The sequence below is a fragment of the Cololabis saira genome, chromosome 4 (genome assembly GCF_033807715.1).
Source record: "Cololabis saira isolate AMF1-May2022 chromosome 4, fColSai1.1, whole genome shotgun sequence".
Classification (NCBI taxonomy): Eukaryota; Metazoa; Chordata; class Actinopteri; order Beloniformes; family Belonidae; genus Cololabis; species Cololabis saira.
In genome coordinates, this window is record NC_084590.1 from 15,564,096 (window position 1) to 15,584,691 (window position 20,596).

The window sequence follows — 20,596 nt, forward strand, 5'->3', positions numbered from 1 at the left end:
TCTTTTTAGCCTGAAAAGTTGAGCATCTGACCTTCTCTTGAAAGGGTCTATTGTGAAAACCAAGTCCACGCAGTTGAATCACACCCCCCCCCTTTCTGACCTAGGTAAGCTGTTGCCATGGTACTCCAGATGAAGCAGGAATGATAATTGTTTCGCCATAGCGCCGTGTGAATTATTAAAAACTAGAAGGCATGAGTGAGCTGACCGAGAAACTGAGGAGGAACGAGACAGAATGAGGACTTGCACGTTTCTGTGCGTCTCTTTTGTAGGTCTTTCTAAGTGTCTCGGAGCCGGTGACTGTGTGGATGAAACGGATGCTGCTGTAACCTGTGACTGAGACTACAAGACTCAAGCCTGAACTCAAGAGTTTTAGAGGAATAGTATGAAGCTAAAATGAATGTAAAAAAGGAGCCCATTCATGAATAGTGCAGCAGACCAAACAAAGAGGGGGCAGGAGTGTGTGCGTTCAGCTTTACCACCAAACTGCCTCTCCATTCAGATGAACAATCCAGCCGATCCACATCTAATACATCACCTGGAAGAACCTTTTTCAGATCATTGTTCATGCGCTGATGAAAACCAGAAGAGGCTTTGATTAACGATTTATTTGGGTAAAAATATCACTTAAAAATCCGTCAGCAAAAGGCTGTGCCTTCGAATCCACATCCCAGTCCTGACTCTTTACCTGAAACAGCCACATCCTCGAGCACAAACGCAGGTGACTCCAAGCATGACGCCACACTCACCGCTGACACGGTACGGTGACGCACAAGAGACAGAGAACAAGCCGAGTAACTGTATTACCTGCGTTACCTAGGAAACAGAAGTGACCACAGCTAATGTTCAAAATTAAGTCATTTATTTCCTCTCCTCATCTTGAGGACAGGACAGAAATGTTCGCTACAGCTCCTGCAACACAGAATACACACAGCTGCTCTGACGAAAGCAATAAATTACACAAAAAGTATCCAATATGAAAGTTAGACAAGGTAATTAAATCATCAAATGATACAAAAATATATACAGTGCTCTTTTTCTGGCCCGCCTCAGCGTGTGTTGGGTCAGCTCATACCGGATCCAACAGGACCAGCTTTGGCGCTGACAGAATAAACAGATAATATATCGTGTCCCTGTCACAATGTCAGGAACTCAGATTTTTATTTTCCCGCAGCTCACTAGTAAACAAAAAGACAAAAGGAACAGTGCACTGTTGTTTGGGGGTTTTCATAGAAGCAGCTGACAAAAACTAAATCTAATATTTGCTCATCTTGTTGTGTTAAAGAGCACATTTTTAAAGTGTCTCCATAAACGTAGACACCTTCTCCAACTTGAATTCAAGCTGGACTGCTCCCTAGAGGATGAGAATCCAGTAAGGATTTCTACTCAGTACCTCCCTTTTCCCCCCTTTCTCTTTTCAAGGCACTAGTGTGTCCGGAGGATGCAGTTGCATCCCCTCAGCAGCAGGGCTCTCTAGAACTGAGATTCAGCATATTCTTCATCATTGGGATGCCTCTTTTTCTGGATGTAGTGCTCCGCCTCATCCTCCGAGTCCTGAAAGAGATCAGAAAAACAAACAGACTCGTGAAATCACACACAGAAGCAGATACACACATACACACACAAAAAGTATCAATATTTTAAAGACCCTCAAGTCCTGATGCCAGACATAGAGGGCATGTAAAATTAATCTTGTGAAATGTATCTGGTGCCATGTCTCATTAAGTTATTTATGGGTTGATAGACAGCGTGCTGAAATGTGACGTTGTGCACCATACCGTCAGATATAGTTCACAGCACATGGTCCTCCTCTCCTTGGCTGCCTGTAAGTGGATGACGTCTTCCTCCCTGATGGACACAGACAGACAGCAAGACTGTTAATAACTCCACCAGCCTGTTTATACATGTTACACTTTATTCATATTTTTGAAAACGGCCTCTCGGTTTGGGAAAGTCTTATTTCACCAACACTCAATGGGGTTCCTTTTTTTTTTACTGATTTAAAACGAAAACAAGAATTTATAACTGGTTCTTATACAGAATCATTTTACATTTAATAAAAGAATATTTGACGATGTGTCAGTCTAATCAGTGCAAATATGAAGCCAGCAGGTGGGGAAATAAGCATTACACAAAGATTCAAGCCTCAATCTGACACCTCAAAGTAAAAGAAATAAAAACAGAATATGTGTGCAACAGAAGAGTCTAAACAAATATATATTAATGATCTATTTTGTTAACCAAACATCTTTATTGTGAAAAAACAGCCTCTGCCGCTAAAACAAGAAGACAGTTGAGCAACAATTATTATTCTGTTTTACACCAGTCGAGAGACGTTTCATCATAAACCAATCTGTTAATGAGCCGGCAGCACCCATGCTGATTCGAGGCACGTCTCTCCACCGAGCCCTCGCTCTTGAAGCCAAATCATTAACTCACACTAAAGTTCTCGTTTAACCTTCTTCAAATTAGCAATCCAGATGCAGAATCTATAACCACCAGAGCCTGCCTTGACTAGCACTATCCCCAGGAAAACACCAGTGATCGGTGGAATAAATCCACTCACCCCTCCGTGACCTCTATGGGGGATCGGTGGGCCTTTGATTGGTTACGCCGTTCCTTGGGACAGAACATCCTTCCAATCAGGAAGAGGGTGATGATGCCAGAGGGGAGGAGGACGAAGGCGAGGAGGACTGCAACGTCGGAGAAGCGAATGCTGGGCGCTGAGGAGGGGCAGAATATGAGGTCATCGGGCACACATTAACACGGTAGTAATGATACACAGGGTCTCGTACCACTGTTACTCAGATTGTGTTCAGCTCTAAAAGTGTCACTGCCCTCTAGAGATAATGGAAAGGTAATCTACTAAAACAATACAAAAAAGAAGATGAAAAAAAAGTCCTTTGGATCACCTTTCCGTATTTTCACACTTAGTTTTGTCATGTGAGACTGAATTCTCATGTATGCCGAAACAAAAACTGTGCAACCATCACTAAGCTGGTAAAAGCTTCTCTGGCTTTACCCAAAAGCTTTAAAACCAGGCACAAGCATGTCTCAAGACACTTCATTAAGCATATGTTCTTAGTTCTCACACACACACACACACACACACACACACACACACACACATGCACGTCAGCTCCTCGTTGCTTGGGATCGTTGGCTGAGGAAAACGCCCCTCAGAAGGAAAAACAGGGAGGATAATGTAAGTTAAAGATCTCCAGTAACACCATTAGACACCAGTACGGCCAGCGGCGTCAGGTTTCCCATCTACAGGTTACTGCTCAAGTCTTACCCCTCCGGCCGGTACTGCTCGGCTCACAGCTCTGAAGGCTGAATGAGGAGGAAATGCTAACGGCACAGCAGGCCAACATCAATAGTGCAGAGATGTTCGGACCCATGTGCTATCAACAAAAATATTTGGCTTGCTGCGGACTTTGAAACCTTCATCTCTGAGCGCTGACTGAATACACATGTGACTATGCCACTATATCATTTACATGTAAATAAGACTACTATTGACTACTTCATCTGAAGGAAGGGAACATGTCAGATGTGCATGGCTAAATATGCAAATGGAGACAGTGTGAAGGAAGAGACCACTTTGTTGCTTTGCAGGTTTGTTTCTATCCATTATTTACCCTTTGGCGTGACGGTGAGTACAGTGTGTGAGGTGGGGGACCCGTGGACATCGGGAGGGTTCCTGACGGAGCACGTGTAGGTCCCGTTATCAGCCAGCGTTGCGTTAATCAGAGAGATGGAGGCATCGCCACGCGCTGGGCTTCCCTGCCACAGGACGCGATTTGCAAACTGACCGCCCGATGGAGGAAACACCCGAGAGGAGAAGTGGAATATCTGGGAGAAGAAGAGAGGGTAAAAAGAAAATAAACATTTGACATTTTATGCAGTTGTGTTCAAAAGCATTGTGGCGTGAGCAATGCTTCAGAACAATGTTCACAATGTCCAGACATGTCTTGCACTTCTTAAGATTTATAGGCTCCTAAAGAAAGACACAACTGTGAAGGTAGGACTCAATGAAAACAGTAAAGTCAAGCGGGAGGACAAAATACATCGTTGTCCCACCAGACAGTAATAAAACTGTGAATAAATAATGTAAATAATGAGTTGTCTTCAAAGTACATAAGATTAATTGCTTCAGATTGTAGCTGGTGGCGTGGCAAATGGTCGTGGGTTATTTTCTTTAGACAGTTATCGTAAATAAAAGTGAAAGAAGGCTCCCAGTAAAAATCTCATCTAGATGAATAAAACACACTGAGCTGCAGGCGAAGTATATTCATGTTTGTGCAAATGTGTGCAGAGGTCTCGAGAACTTTTCCCAGACGAGTTTGTTTTCAACAATCAATCATCTCATCTCCCTTTCCAGGTTATTCCTCTGAATAATGTTATTTCAAACCCTGCCTAATAGAAAGCTTAAAGAGGATACCCTATACCCCCAAAGAAGACTGTCTTTTACTGAACTGCCAATTATATGATGACTAAACACCAAACCTTAGCAGACGTGGCTCAAAGCAACGACACCATCATCTGTACTCGGGAGCATAATAGTTAGAACCCCCCATGAACTACCCCAGAAAGGCTAACAGCAGCTCGCTGTGTAGTTTTACTCTGGAATATTCCAAATGAGGCTGGGATTTGTAGGAAAAACAATACAAGGTCTTGGTGCATAGAGGTGTGACGGCTGCTTCCTGAAACTACAAACGTGACAGAGTCAGAGCTGCCTTTCATTCATGTCTTTGAACAACAATAACAGTCAAGATCTACTCTATCTGCATGGTGCGATACTGAAACTTTACACAGGTCGGTCCATATATCAAGGCCATGGTAACCAAACCTTTTAACCTGCAGCACCAGCTTTATAACGCTTTTTTACATCAACCAGTTTCTGTTCAGAACTGAAGGTGGTGACAGGACAATCAATTCTTCATTTCCATTCAGTAAAAATAGAATTAGCATATTTTCCTAACAAGGAAAACCCTTCAGAGTGCCTACGTCTCTGACCTTGATTGCCTTCTTTTTTAAGAGTGCAATCTTTCCTCTCGGTCTCTTTTTTAACTGCTGCTTCGGGGACTGTTATTGAACATCCACTAGTTTTTTTTCATCATGGCCTACAGCAATCTTTCAGCTGCACCAGCGTCCTCCTCCTCCTCTGCAACAATTGCTTCCCCTTGACCTCATTTCGGGGTGATGGAGAACGCATCAACCAGAGCGCCAGTGCATAAAAATGTCCACCCAGACAGCTCTTATAAAAATAAGTCTTACTATATAGCCAGGAAAGATTTACGTACTGCTGACATGCTCGGTAAGAACAACGTGAAGTGTTTTAAGCAAGGGCTGGGGCTTGAATTTAACTTTCATACCCAAGGGAAAAAAAAAAAAAAAAAAAGAAGACACCAACATCAGCTTAGTGGGTCAATCCAACAATTAACTGAAACAAGATGTGCATTAGGATGCGTTTTTACATCCAAGACATGGAGGGACAAACAGGAAACCAGAACCAAGGACAAGGTCTTCACTTTTCAGCTCACCATTAAAAGATGGGGACACAAATACTGATGAACTTATCAGTCGGTCAACACATAATTATGTTACTGCTGCAGTTATTTGTGTTTTCCTTATAATGAGGACAACTCAGTACAGTACACCTGAAACATTTGAGTCATTAAACAAAACAAATCTTGATATGTTCCCTGCAGAAGTGCGCAAATATTCCAGTGAACTAATGTTTGTATGCTTGTGACCGAGTACCCTGCAGATTACTGGTATATCAATGTGTCCTACCTGAAAATTCAATCAAAATTATTTTTTTCCAGAAATAGAACATTTTATAGCAAAAGGGTATTAAAAAAAAAACTTTGAACCCAATTCAGTAAACTTTAGTTAAAGTATTTGATGAAAGAATTATATTTAAGCATTAAAGGCTACTGCTTATATTGTAATGGTACACATGGCATTATATATACACACCATAAAACTAACATATATACAAAGTCAAACACAGAAACAACGCAGCATTCACTGGCTGGGGAATTTTATGATTTTACAACCGTCTTATCAGCCACATTTTTCTGAGGCAGTGATTGCATGTCTAGTACAAATGAAGCCAGTCATCCTTGAGCATTGGTATTCCTGATGATTTAAAGGCATGGCAGAGGTCAGCCAGCCTACATGAGAGTCGTGACAGCATGAGAGAGAGCTCAGTCAGGAAGCAAGTATTAGACCCGAAGGTCCGTTTAAAATTCTGCAGGTGCTGCAATATGACTAAGAATGTGACATTTTATTCAACTGCAATCACCTACACTAAACCTACCAGTTGCTTGACAAACCTTTTATCAGCTGAATTCAATTGCCAATTCATTCAATTTCCACCATCTTCCACTGATATTTGATTAAACACTCAGCCTTTCATCCTCAATATAGAAAATGAATTCTAATCAAGAGTGAGGTAATTATGCAAACCACTGAAGCACTGCAGCAACTCAAGATTGACACTAAAGCCTTGGCAGCAAAATTATATTTTTCTGATGGAGGTTTTCACGTGCTTATTCATGGTCTCTCCCAGTGTGATCTACAGCCTGGGACACAGAGGCCGATAAACAAGCCAGAGCCATTAATGAAATTGGATGGAGAGTAAATTAAGGTTTAGAAACACAAATTGCAAAACTTCCAGACTTTTCCATCGACGGCTCACATTAGGGAACTTACCTTCAACTAACCTGTGATGAAAGACTAAAGTTGGGCTGTGTTGAAGGAAACATTGGCGCTAGAGTGGTTTCTTTCAAAAGTAGCACCGTTTCACTCTAATAGCTGTGTGGCAAACGCACTCCAAAACCAGTCCAAGACTACATGCATCCCCTCCTAAAGACAAGACTACATCCAACCAGCAGCACTCCATGTCAGCCGAGCCACAAAACATTAGTCTCCACTTAACTCTGAGTGCTCCTATAGGAAATGATTGCATATAGGGTTGCAGCTACCACACTATGGATTCCCACACTGCAGATGCAATTACGGAAAACCACACTGGATGGCTATCTTCAAGTAAAAAGGACCTGCTTAAATTATGTGGTGCGTTCTTTGCCGACCGATGAGTGAGACTCATCCCAGGGTGCTCGGTGTTGAAGGATCGAATGCAGTTATGGGTTGGAGTGGACACACGTGAACGCCGTCCGAACAAGACCGCACTAGGAGGAAGAGGGTTCGAGGCTAACAACCCAGACGAGGTTTGTCCGGAGGCAGAACTGGACTCGTGCAGACACAAACGGGAAAGTCGAATGTGGATGGATGAAACATAAAGCTTAGCTCATCATTACGATCGTTCAGATTCTGCTCCCTTTCATTACGTAACGACTGGCACGATTTACATCGGTTGGCCTCCGATGCGTGAAACCACGCCCACAACTAACTCTGGCCGGAAAAACAACAACGGCTGAATCCCAATCTCCGCCCTCACAGACTCACACACTTACGTGCGCGCTCCCGCGACTTGCGTAAGGGCTTAGGGCTGTCCCATTCCTAAAATCGTTAAGTGCGCGAGGGCTCCCAGCAGACATTTTGAGCCCCTACCGCTCACTTCCCGTAAGTCTGCATCTCCGCAGACTTTTGGAAAGGGAATTACCCACAGTTCATTGCGTTGTGACATAAAAGGAGGTTACCAGGGAGAATGTAAACAAAACAGGGGGCGGAGGAAAAGGAACCATGTGCGACTGCGAGACGAAAGAAGTTCACCTGTAAGTATAAATGCATAGCCCACTGGTGATTTAAATTCAGAAACTGCTGTCCCGTGATGATTTTTCAACGGCCCTATTATTTCCTTTACAAACAGGGAGCGACCAACAAACGGAGGGAAGAAAACCAAGAAAAGGACAAATTAAGTTTTGGACTTTCTTCAAGACTAAAGACAAGAAAAGAGGCTGAGGGAGCTGGATGAAAAGGAGGAGGATGGGGGAGATGGTGGACAAAATGTAGTTTTCTTCATCATTTTTTTATTCATAATTTGAGGTTCAAATTTCTTTTGTTTTCATTTTATATTGGACAAATCCTCAGTTGACCTGGTGTTGAATAAACAAGACTTGCTTTTCTTTGATCTGAGTACAGTGTTTGAATTAAGATTCCCTATGTTAACAGAAATGCATACATGTAAATACTAGCAAGATAGTTTTAGATCCAACACAAACAAGTCAGGCAGTAATTTGGTTATTCATTTATTTATAACCACAAAATTTTAACAATTTCAGCAAGTTGAACAAAAACGTTGCAGTAAATAGTGATAATATAACTGAAATATTTAGCTCAGGTTACCATCAATTTATACGGTCTCTTATGAAAATGAAATTACTCGGCGATTGAGCCTGGCATACTGGATGCGCTGGTATGGGTAGATTGAAAGAAATACACTACATTAACAAGTAAATACATATTGTACTGTGCGCATATTTAAATTGTGTTCTTTGTTGAATTTTATGCTCCTTTATATAGGCTACCACTTTGTTTTCAAACATCCGTAGGATGATCATTCCCAAACCGGTACGTAACATTTTGATCTGACTAGGAATTTTGTAAATTGAAATGTTAAAAAAAAACACACAAACGTTTTTATCTGACGTATTTCCGGTTTCTGCTAAGTGCTGTCCCATTCCTATTTATACCATTTGGAGCCCTCACACCCTCTCACACTTGATCACGTGCCGCTGACGTCACTAAAGTATGTGAGGGTTCAGGGCTGGAGGGTTTAGGGTGGAGATTGGGATTCAGCAAACAACTCTGTCAACCGGAGCTTCCGCCATCTTTTTGTAGCGGTGTATCGCATCATTCAGGCAGCCAATCAGCACAGTGCCTCATTATCATAACCTCCCCGCCCACTCAGAATCCTGCATAGATAATGAGGTTAGAGAATGGGAAGATAAAGACATGGCTCAGAGGCTGAATTTCTAATTTATTTAGCAAAAACAATCAAAAGCTTGTTTTTAAGACATTCAAGTCCTGTTTAAAATAGGTATTAGATGCCATAATAGGTCCCCTTTAATTAATGATTATTACATTAGGTATTTATTGCATTAGGTTTATATTGCCTCTCAAGCTCCTTCTAAGGAATCTCTTCGTATGAGGGATATTAAAACACGGATGGATTTACATTTCTTAAGATTAAGTGAAAACATGACTTGGCTTCGGGCCAGGTACAGGATTTAATTTAAGATACTTTCATTTGTTTTTAAGTTTTTGCATGGACTGGCCCTAGATTATTGGTCTGACCTTGTTAAGGTGCACCAACCCTCCAGAGCCCGTAGGTCAGCTGACCAGACGGTCCTGGACGTTCTTTGATCCCTCATGAAGACCAGAGGAGATTGGAGTTGTGGCTCCCACGCTGTGGACCCAAACACCCCCCCCTTTGTGCGGTCTGCCAATCACCTCTCCATTTTCCAGTTTTACCATTAATTAGTTTATATCAGGCAGGGAGTAAGTGTGACCTTCAACTGAGCAGTGTAGCTCGTGAGCTGTCATCAGTGTTGCCATCTTAGTGACTTTTCCGGCCCCTCCAGTGACCTTTTTATAAAAAAAAAAAAAAAAAAAAAAAAAAAAAAAAGAAACTCCCGACGAGCAACAAATCCAGCAACCTTTTGTATATTGGTGTATTTAAAGACTTTTGGAGACTCTACCATGCCCCCCCCCCCCGTACCAAAGCGCTCCGGCAGCCGCCATCACAGCAGGAGACATTCACCTCTCCGCGTCCAGCCCGCAAATGTTTTGCGCATCCGTGGATCCAAAGGTGGCTAACCTTGCATGAGCCCAGAGCCACTGAATAATAAATGATAATCATTGATCATATATAATTCTGGTTAATGTAATGGTTAGAATAGTGTTGGAACTGGGATTATAAAGAAAAAAAATGAATCAATAAAAGAAAGTTTGTGCTTCTAAACATATTTAAAGTGTTGTTTTTATTCACTTCTCAGAGTTGAGTTGAAGCTGGCTCCTCGGAAATTTAGAAATATCTGCAATTTGGAAATATTTCACATTGGACAGTGACTTTAGTGCTAAATCAGCTTCTACTGTTTGCATTTTTTTTGGGGGGGGGGGGGGGGCTTTTTTCGTGGACTGCCAAAGTATCTGATTGGGACCGGATATCTGATACTCAGAATCAAATGACTCAAGAGCAAAAAAATATGATCAGGACATCCCTAGAAATCAAATCAAGCTGCTCCAGAATTCAAATAAACTACCCAGATATTCAAATATGCTACCGGCCAGGGAAGGCAATACGAGAGGGCTCTTAACAAAAAAACAAAACAATATTTACAGCAACAATAGTGTATCAGAGTTGTATCCCAATAGACTGACTACTATCCGTTTTTTTTTATCTTAATATACTATACGTTTATATAAGATACTTTCAGATCAATATAAATATCAAATAAACTGGAAAAAAACTTCAAAGTTACAGTAGTTACAAAAATTAAATTTTATAGAATTGTTAAAAAAAAAAAAAGTTGAAATCACGATGTCCACCACTTATACATCTTCATCGTTCATGAGGCAAGGATTGGGTCACTCCGTGAACCTACTGTACCCGACAGATGAAGTGTTTTCAAACTTGCACCGGGACTGGACACTGTACAGGGTCGGTTTATTTAAGCTCAGTTGTGTTAGATGGGAAATCCAGGAATGAGTCTGTTCAAGCATTTTAAGGGTGGAGCTGTGCCGATGTTGTAAATAATTATCGCAAGCCCAGACAGAGAATCTTTACATTTGAAATGGATTGTAAGTTCAGCTTCAACAAAACAACACACAAGTGAAGAAACAGCTTCATAGGGTTGCTCCCACGTCACTTCTGCAAAACATATACTCACCGACGTTGGCGGACCTCCAGTCTGGGGTCTATAAGACCAGTCAACGGTCATCTTACTGGTTGGCCTGCTTGTGGAGGTGAATGTGCACGACAGTTCGACAGCATCCCCTTTAGATGCCTGCAGCTCTGCTGGAGTGTTCACTGTGATGGATGAGACTGGAGAATGAGCTGCAGAAGAGGTGGGAGAAGAGAAGAGCGATGAAACAACAAGAATGAAAGCAACAAAATGAGAAATATGATGTTTGCATAATCTCAGGTTTAGGAATCCTGGAGGAAAGGGAGTGGAATAAAGAAAGAGGAGAACATATTGTTATCCACTTACTTCAAAGACAGTGGTAAACAAAAAAAAAATCCTGACAGTGTCTACAAATGTGTTCACATGGTGGTGTCAGGAGTGTGTCAGCACGTCAATGTTTTCCTGGTAGACGCAACACTGAGTGACACTCTAATACTAGTTTGCCATCAGCCTCTCTGGGATATCACAGAGGTGTTATACAGCTGTCCATCAGGGCCGTTTATTTGCAGAAAGGGCTTTGTCCCCATGCAAATATTGTTTTTTTCCTTTCAAAAGCCATTACATCAGTGAGATAATTGAGGCAGGCCCACCTCAGTATTGTCCGGTACCGTCTCCAACTAATACTATTGAGGAGGCTTATTGATTACATCTATAAATAAGAACTGAAATCAACAAGGTTTCGTAAAAAATACTGTTTGGAATTTTGGATCCATACTACAGTGAAGAAACATGGTCACCTGTGATCAAAGGGCAAATTTCTTTAATATTTTAATCCATGCAGTCGTATGGCTTCACTTCAAAAAGACTTCTAAAACCTGAAAAACATAAAATTGTCAACTAAAACCTTTTATGTATCAGCCTTTGAAGAAATTAGAAAACCTGAAATAAAAAAGCCTTTGAGAGTTTAAACCTACTGCAACATGACGCCAGCGTTGTGCTACGTCTAACATGTGAAAGCATGAATGTGTTGCATCAGGTCTACAGGGATTGAGCAAGGTTACTTTTTTAATCCTTATTTTTACTGAATAAAAGGAATGCACCGAGGAGTGTTCTTTTCACAAAATTCATAATTTCAATTTCCTTTTTTAAGTTGTATACCGGTATGTTCTTATCCACGTGAACTAGGTACAATTGATTTATTTACATGCTTGCTTATTTACATTACATGATTTCAGCTGTATAGGAAAGTCTGTGGCTGCTGACCGCGTTGATGAAAAGTTTGAGTCGTCGGATTGTTTAGAAAACTTAAAATCTGCATGAGATATTTCCAATGGGGCCAGTCACTGGTGGACTGGCCAAGAGAGTTGTTGACTGGTGCTGCAATCTGTGGTGTGCTGGGTGAATGATATAGGGCGTCATTATAATGTACGAGTGTTCCCTTGGGCCTACTACAAAAACTTAGGGCTGAAATCTGGTCATATTTGAACATCACCTAATAAAACTTTTCTGCAAAACGACTGAATGAATCCTTATCCGTTTCCACAGCTTCAAGCTGAGTTCTCTCAAAAGGACAGAGCAACAGCAAACCAAGGCAAGTGATCATCAGATATAACCGATCTTAGACTGACACTGCTGGTTTCATTAGACAGAGCCCACGAGGAGTTGATCAAACCCAAAAGAGCATTAGAAATCTCTCAAGATTAGCCTGATTCATCTCCAAAGGCCTCAGAGAGAGCGAGACGACAATATGAACAAAACTATCTCATCATAAGGGGGGAATCGAGCAGAGGAGCCTTGAAACAGGACTGCTCTTGAACTGGAGAACACGATAGATCCCGACAGCCCGGCAGTCAGTCCCAAGATCAGATACTTGGCAGCACATCAGCCGCTGTATTGACACCTAGTTTCCTGCCATATAATAGTCTCCTAAGTGTCCTGATGTGACCCTGCCAGTAAAAGCTGGCTATATGTGGTGAGAAAGTCTTCAGAGCCTTTATTTAAGTGCAGTAGAAGCACTCGTACCATGCTCCAAGAACAAAGACTAGATCATTTCAGTATTCCAAGTAAGCACTCCCAGACCAGGAGATCGTCTTCCCATTCATGGGTATACCGGTCCTCGTGCATGAAGGTGACAACAGGATACAGGTGTTTCTTTAGGTGGAACTTATTATTATTATCTAACTTTTATTCAACTGTAACTAATCGTTTTATATACAATTTTTTTTTTATATAGGCCTACTTTATTTTTCTATGTGCCACACCATATTGACATTCAGTATAACAATAACAAAAAAAAACAACTAAAATACATATAGACATAAGACAGACACCAACCTCAACATATACACGAAAACGAAAAAAATATTAAAAGGACATATCTAAACAACAACAACAAACACAAACAAAACAAAGAGAGGCCTAACATGCCTTTAAATACCTTCTAACCCCCCTGTTACCTCCCTCCCCTATACATCTTCACTATTTTATGTATTAACTAAAATTCCTATTTTCACAAATCCTCATTTCCATTCTTATTTCATAAACACAATACAACTGGAGGGAGAGAGACGCACCATGAGAGCAAGTAAACAAGCAAGTACATGACAATACCTCCAAAGATAATAATGAAAATAAATAAATAAATAAAAATAAATTAAAAAAAAAGATAAAACAAAAACATTATCCAACTTTTATTCAACTGTAACTAATCATTTTATATACAAATTACTCTGCTGATTACTTTTTCCATTACTTTATAAACTGTACTGTTTGTTAAAACATTAGAAAATTAGGGCAAAAAAGTAAAAATGGCATTAAAACTGCTCCGAACCAACTTTATTCAATTAGCTGACTTAATGGCTTCTCATTTGCTTATACTTGTGTCGATCCATTTTATTAGGATACCTTTTTAGGAAGTTATTTATGTTGTCAAAGCAAATATGTTTAATGGAAAGAACAGTTTTTAGGTTTTTTTTTCTTATGAGAAATGTGTTTGAGTTCAAGTTTAAAGTGTCATTAAAAGTAAAAGATTAAAGTAAATGTTACATGTCTTAAATTAATACCCATTGTAAAACCATTACTTGAGTGTGACCACTGTTACATCCACCTTTGTTTGGACAGAAACTGCAGGAATATGAACTTCTGCCCAAAAAAGCAAGCATTTTTTTTAATTGTTTTTAAATAAACGCAAATTTATGCCTCCATGTCCTCTCATTGAACTAGTGACAGTGACTAGAAGTAGTCCATGTCTCATTTGTGTCCACTAAAAACAGATATTCGGAGGTTTCTTTAAGTCCACAATTATACATATCAACTATATTGCAGAAACAGGTCCATATAAAACATAATACAATATAAAACGTATAAAAAAGAAATACAAAAATACAAAATATACATCTATAATACATAAAAGCTATTGCTTGTATATACAAAATATTCAATTCATAAAACATACAAGCTATTGCACCAATTATGTTTGAGATGCAGCTCAGAAACCAAGAGCTCTTGTCTGACGACACACCAGCGGTCAGCCTCGTCCTGGGTACGAGCCTCGGGCACGAGCTCTTCCTGTATTTACCCGCAGCTGAACTTTATTAGATAATTAACGCAGTGCAGCTGAACACAACTTTTAACATTGTGTTCTCTATACTCAGCATTTTCTTGATATCTCGGCCTACATTTAATTTATAATAACATTTTAATAGAGAGATTTCCTTTTAAACCCAATAATACTCCAAGTGACGCACATATGGCACTGGTATGATAAGTGGACAGGCAGGCCCGCCGTTCCGGACTGTAACAGGTGGCTTTAACGTAAAATGCTTCGCATACTACAAAAAGTCGTGGGTTAACGTCATAAAAACATTAGAGTAAAGTATTTGACTAAGACATTCCTATCAAACTAAGGGGTGGATGAATGTCTAAGTACCGATACCAGCCTACAGCAGCAGGTTTAGGTGTAAATGGACGGACAGTCCGGGGCGGCGGCTGAAACTCCTCGGTTTACTCACCGACACAGGCGAGCAGCCACGGCAGCAGCGCGGCTCTCAGGACGGCGGGTCCCGGGACCCGGAGACGCATTTTAGGAAGAAAAACACGGGCAACTTTGGTGACGAGTGAAAAAAAAGGGTGGGAAACAAATAGCGTCACAGTGTGGGTAAAGTTCCGTCCATATCTATGCAGTCATGAGTCAGAGTCAGCGCCCGGAGACATACCTGTCCGACAGGTGTATCAGGAAGTGAAGGAGCTGCAGAGCTCTGGACGGGAGACCCTGGTTAAAACCCTCAACTATCCTCCTGTTGATTACTTTTGTATGGAAGAGTATTAGGGCCAGGCAGGAGAAAAATACAAATAATCTTTTAGAAGAGGAAGATTTTTTTTCATAATTCGAGAAAAAAGTCGAAATGTCAAGAAAAAACTCGAAATGTTGAGAAAAAAGTCAAAATGTCGAGATTAATGTTGAAATACAATTTTGAGAAAAAAGTCTCGAAATAGACCCTGGTTAAAACCCTCAACTATCCTCCTGTTGATTACTTTTGTATGGAAGAGTATTAGGGCCAGGCAGGAGAAAAATACAAATAATCTTTTAGAAGAGGAAGATTTTTTTTCATAATTCGAGAAAAAAGTCGAAATGTCAAGAAAAAACTCGAAATGTTGAGAAAAAAGTCAAAATGTCGAGATTAATGTTGAAATACAATTTTGAGAAAAAAGTCTCGAAATATCGACTTTATTCACAAAATTTCGACTCTCAACATTTCGACTTTTTTCTCGACATTTCGACTTTTTTCTCAACATTTCGACTTTTTTCTCGAAGTGCACAATAAAAAAAAATCTTCCCCTCTCAAATATTTTTTCTCCTGCATGGCCATAATACTCTTCTGTACTTTTGAACACAGACAATGCAAAACATAATTTATTTCAGAAAACCTGAAAAAAGGCTATCACGGGATTAATGAGCCATTTTTTATGTTTACAAGCAGTGAGCAGAAACCACAAATTACAGCCTGAAATAGTTCATTTATACGTGCATAAATCAGCTGCTTTGACAATTATGTCTTCATATGAGTAGTTTTATTTCCAGATAATGTTGATTGTCAGTGTGAGAACCGTGGAGCCAAAATAAACCCACATTATGCTGCAATATAGTCTCCTCATCCGTGTTCATCTTCCTAAGTGAGGCCTCTTCTCAACAGCCAGCCTGTGTGTGAAACCACGGATGCTCCACTGGGAATCTCTTGGAATGTTGAAACAAATTACTCCACTATCCCTGTCTCCAATCTCCTGTCTTTTCTGATGTAATTACGTCTAATGGGAGATAGTGTTTTTCTAGTCGATGTTAGTTCAGCTTCTCTGGGGTGCGATGCTTCTTCCCTCAAATGCATGTTTCTTAAGAGCTCCTTTGAAGGTTATTTATGTTTTGTTTTAGGTTCTTTCTTTCTTTCTTTCTTTCTTTCTTTCTTTCTTTCTTTCTTTCTTTCTTTCTTTCTTTCTTTCTTTCTTTCTTTCTTCATCCATAATATCACCCTGGAGTATTTCATCCATGCTGACAAAAATTATCCTGTAGTTGTTCTGCACGTTGTCATTTTATAAAAGATTGGAGGACATATCACAGATCTATGTCCGGGATTACCAGAATTGCTGCAAGGACAGAGAGTACATGGGTACTTGAGGTCGATGCAAATGTAATTTACCCATCAGATATCAGGATAAAGGAATCAATCAAAAAGAAGGTTTCGTGTAATATTGTATGTTAATTATCTACATCTTTCTTGAAACACTCAAGTTCTTGGAGCTCTTCAATTCAAGCAAATGTCTTTGGAATAGTATAAGAACAACAATAAAAGTAATATATGATATTACAGTCAGATTAAAGCTGGTGCATCGATGAAGGTTCAGTTTCAGGCATTAATGACCTTACACTCTGGAATAAATATTGCCTATTAAAGTGGTGCACAGCTTCCTTATATTGCTCTCTTATTTCATTCTCTGAGAGAGATCTGTGTAGACAAAAGCTGCGCTCCCAACACAAAAAACTAATATTTGTTACTTGTAAAATGTATAATTAAAGTATAAAACTATTTATATGATTCATTTGAAGTCCAGGTGAATTTTGTGTGATGATTGTCATTACTTGATTAGAAAACCACCAGGTTTTTTTTGTGTCTTGTGTTTTTTTTCCTGATCCACAGGTCGCACGCTTTTCTTCTAGCAACCATTCACAGCTGTTTACAGTATTTATGTAACAGCTGCCACGCTGAGGCAGGGATACCGCTTTAACTGACTCTCAGTGACAGCGTTTAGCTTTCCAGGGATTGTTTACGACGGCTGCTTTCCACAGAGCTATATTGTTAATAATCCACAGTCTGCTCCAGCAAGGCCCTGTGCCTCCTACCTGGCCGTGTTCTCACACGGTGCCGTATACTGTGTACGTGAACACAGGACCTCTCTTGTCTGGTTACAGTAAAGCGTGGTCTCAGTTTCAGCTGAAATCCTCTCTTTAACAATGAGGGCTTTCCCTGCTCGCTGGCTTACTGGCGTCTCTGCACAACAAGAGACCTCTTCACCTGTTGTCACCACTGGTGGAGACTAATAACGGTGATTTAAACCGTCATGGACAGAGAGCCTATGTAACCATTATCCATTATCCAAATATGTGAGAGTCTTGGAGTCTTTTCATATATTTAAATGCAATGAAGAGCTGCTGAAAAGCTGCATTTGCTACCCTCTAATGTGCTTGTGAGGGTTCATATACAAACATACTTTTCTCAGGGAAGTCACTCAAGCACAGCCGCATTACACAGTTAGGAGGGCTTCACTGTGCAGTGCTCTGAAAGTAAGGTTGACTTGATCTTTTAAATGCATGTATAATTACCTGTATGTGTGTGTGTGAGAGAGAGGGAGAGAGATAGTGTATGGATGACTAGCCGTCAGAACAAGTCATAGTTTGACATTGAGTCACATTCAGTATCAGTGAGGTGGCTTTAATTCCTCTGAGCAACTTGTCCAGCCAAGCCCGTGTTCTTGTGCCTGGGTGTGTGAAAACAAGTCAGTGTGTGTGTAAGCATGTGCAAAAGAATTCATTATCTTTCCACAATACCGTGCCAGGTACAGCCACCTCCACCTCCGCCAGGTGTGGAGAGAGCAATAAGAAAAGAAAAAATGCACCGTAGAAAACCAAACAGAATGAGAGACAGTTGTCTTTTCTTTTATTTACAGGTTTTTGTTGCTTCCCTTATCAAAACCCACATCGCCGCAGTCCTTTAAGAAATGTTTTATCTGTGTGTTATTTTTAGAGAATGGCTTGTGAAGTGAGTCATGAACAACAATGGTTTAAAAGTGCTTCTCCCAGTCGCTTTGGTACAGTAAAGGTGAGCAAAAACACGTAAACACATAATAGTCAGTCTTACCAGTCAGGAGTAGGTAAAAGAGACCAAGTCACTGGACTGGAAGTGGCAATACTCCATCCACTAATTCTACTCCAGAATTCTGCTTCAAGAGTAAAATGTTTTATGTTTTAGTTGTACTGTAACTAATAATTTTTCTCCATTACTGCAGCTGTTCTTGATGCCTCCTGTGTTTGTTTTAGAATGTCACTGAAAATCTGCTGAGACTAGTGAGCTGATTGGTTGAAAATATAAAGCAGCTGTCTTCTTTAATTTCACTTGATCTTCTCCTATTCCCACCAAACTGCTGCTTGCAGTTCTGTTTCTCAGGCCTGAAATTTTGCGGATTTTACAGATCCCAAGCAACGGCATGTAGGGACATAAATGTTCACCACGTTAACCTCGGGAATCTTGTGGAGATTTTTCAGCTGTTTGCCTTCATAAAAAAGAAAAGAAAAGAAAAGTTAAGTAGCTCAGTGGGTTTGCCAGTACACGACTCCATCAGCAAATAGCCCAAAGCATTTGAGGGTGTGTTCGATAATGACTCTAAATGGTGACCTTCACACAAATAAGTAAGGAGTCTCATCTGCCATTTACAAGGTTCTGCAAAGAGACAACATCAGTGTCTAGATACACTTTTTGAATCATGTCCCGTCTCCTGTGGGCCCGATGCTGACGCCCTCCGTTGAATGGTCCATCTTTGAAAGTGCATCTCCAACTTCAAACTCTCCTCCATGAGGCTAGAAAAGGTCCAGACTAAGTTGTTCATGCATTCGCCTGAAAATCCAGTTTTTCCATGTTGCACAGATGACTTAGTAGCCGAGGCTAAACTGGGATCTGTCATGTGGGAGAGGCTCAGTGGTGTTAGGCTTGCAGTGGGTGTGCCGCGTGTTTGTGCACCACAGGATCTGACCGTAATCATTTTGCAAACCGTCAATTACAGAAAAGAACACATTCCTCTGGTCTGTACAATCAGATTTATATTAGATGCAGTTGGAAGTCTAAAGAGCTGATGATAAGTCTTTCTGAGTCCAGTCTCTAGTGAAGCTCTATCAAACACAACACATGTTGCTGCTAGCTAAAGGACTGGATTTATTTCTTCCTGTCATTTTCTATACCTTTTTGGCTGTAACGTTTAGGGTAGAGTGGGGTGGTCCAAGGCCGGGCTCACACTCGACAGGTCTCCATCCATAACAAGGCCGAACACAGACAAGCAAAGCAGGCCATGTACATTCACGCTTTCCCCCCCAACATCCGTTCAGAATCACAATCAACATTGCATGAATGTTTTTGGGCCATGGAAGGAAACCAAAATATGAAGAGACGACCCATAAAAGCACAGAGATAACACACAAACTGGGACACAGAAGACCTGAGAGGGGATTTGAACCTCTGGAGTCAGTGCAAACCATCACACTAGGGCTGTTTGATTAATCGATTTTAAATCGTAATCGCGATTATGTAATTAGAACGATGTTAAAACGTGAAAATCGTAAAATCGATTTTTTATTTTTTATTTTTTTTTTTACCTTTACTGCACACATATTAATGATTGATACCATATTAATGATTGATGGAAATACCTCTCAATACCTGCGACAAGTGCCCCATGGGAGAGGCTCTTTAGGGTAGGAGGGGGCGTTGTAACATGCCACCGGGCATCCCTCAAGCCAGATGCGGTAGACCGGCTCGTGTTCCTTGCAAAAAACTTGCAAATGTGAATAGCAAATGTAATGACTGACATTACACACCTCTACCTCCTTCATGGGTTGCATTATTATTTAGCATGCAAAGACCCAGTTTAGTTTAATTAGAAAATGAAATATAACTTACTGTATGTTTGCAAGTGCTGATTTGCTGATTTTTTTTTCAGAGATAAAACTTTACATTTTATTATATTTTTTAAAACTTTTTTTCAACTTATTTTACAGAGTTTTGCACTTTATTCATTCATTTTTGGTTTAATAAGAGCAAAGTTTGCACTTAAAGCCCAATGGGGCAAATGTTCAATAGAAAAACAGCATATTTGAAATCATTTCTTTGCCTTTTGTCAATTCACAAAATAATCGTAATCGAAAATCGAAAATCGGATTTTGAGAGAAAAAAATCGAGATTTTATTTTTGGGCAAAATCGAACAGCCCTACATCACACCACTGCTTTCCCAAGCTGCTAACTCCTTTTCACTTTCCATAGATTTCCAGAACTTTTGTGTTTCTCAAAACATTTCTGTCACCACTTCTGACAATCTCCAAACCATCTTAAAATGAGAATCTTTTTTAGGACATGCAACATGTTTGATATGCATTTTAAAGATTTGCTTCACTCATTTACAACATAAACGTGGCTCTAAGCTGTAGACTGTAGGCTACTTCCTCTTCATTTGATAATGTTGTAGT

General features: G+C 40.3%; 1 protein-coding gene across 1 annotated transcript; it reads right to left on the minus strand.

Moving 5' to 3' along the window:
- Positions 1–837: 837 nt before the first annotated feature.
- Positions 838–15,013, minus strand: mpzl3 (myelin protein zero-like 3). Its single transcript, XM_061720230.1, has 6 exons — positions 14,828–15,013; positions 10,863–11,029; positions 3,639–3,852; positions 2,564–2,720; positions 1,776–1,845; positions 838–1,551 (listed from the first exon to the last, which is right to left on the minus strand). Exons 1-6 carry the CDS (start codon positions 14,895–14,897, stop codon positions 1,471–1,473), a joined length of 759 nt encoding a protein of 252 aa, XP_061576214.1. The 5' UTR covers positions 14,898–15,013; the 3' UTR covers positions 838–1,470.
- Positions 15,014–20,596: the final 5,583 nt, after the last annotated feature.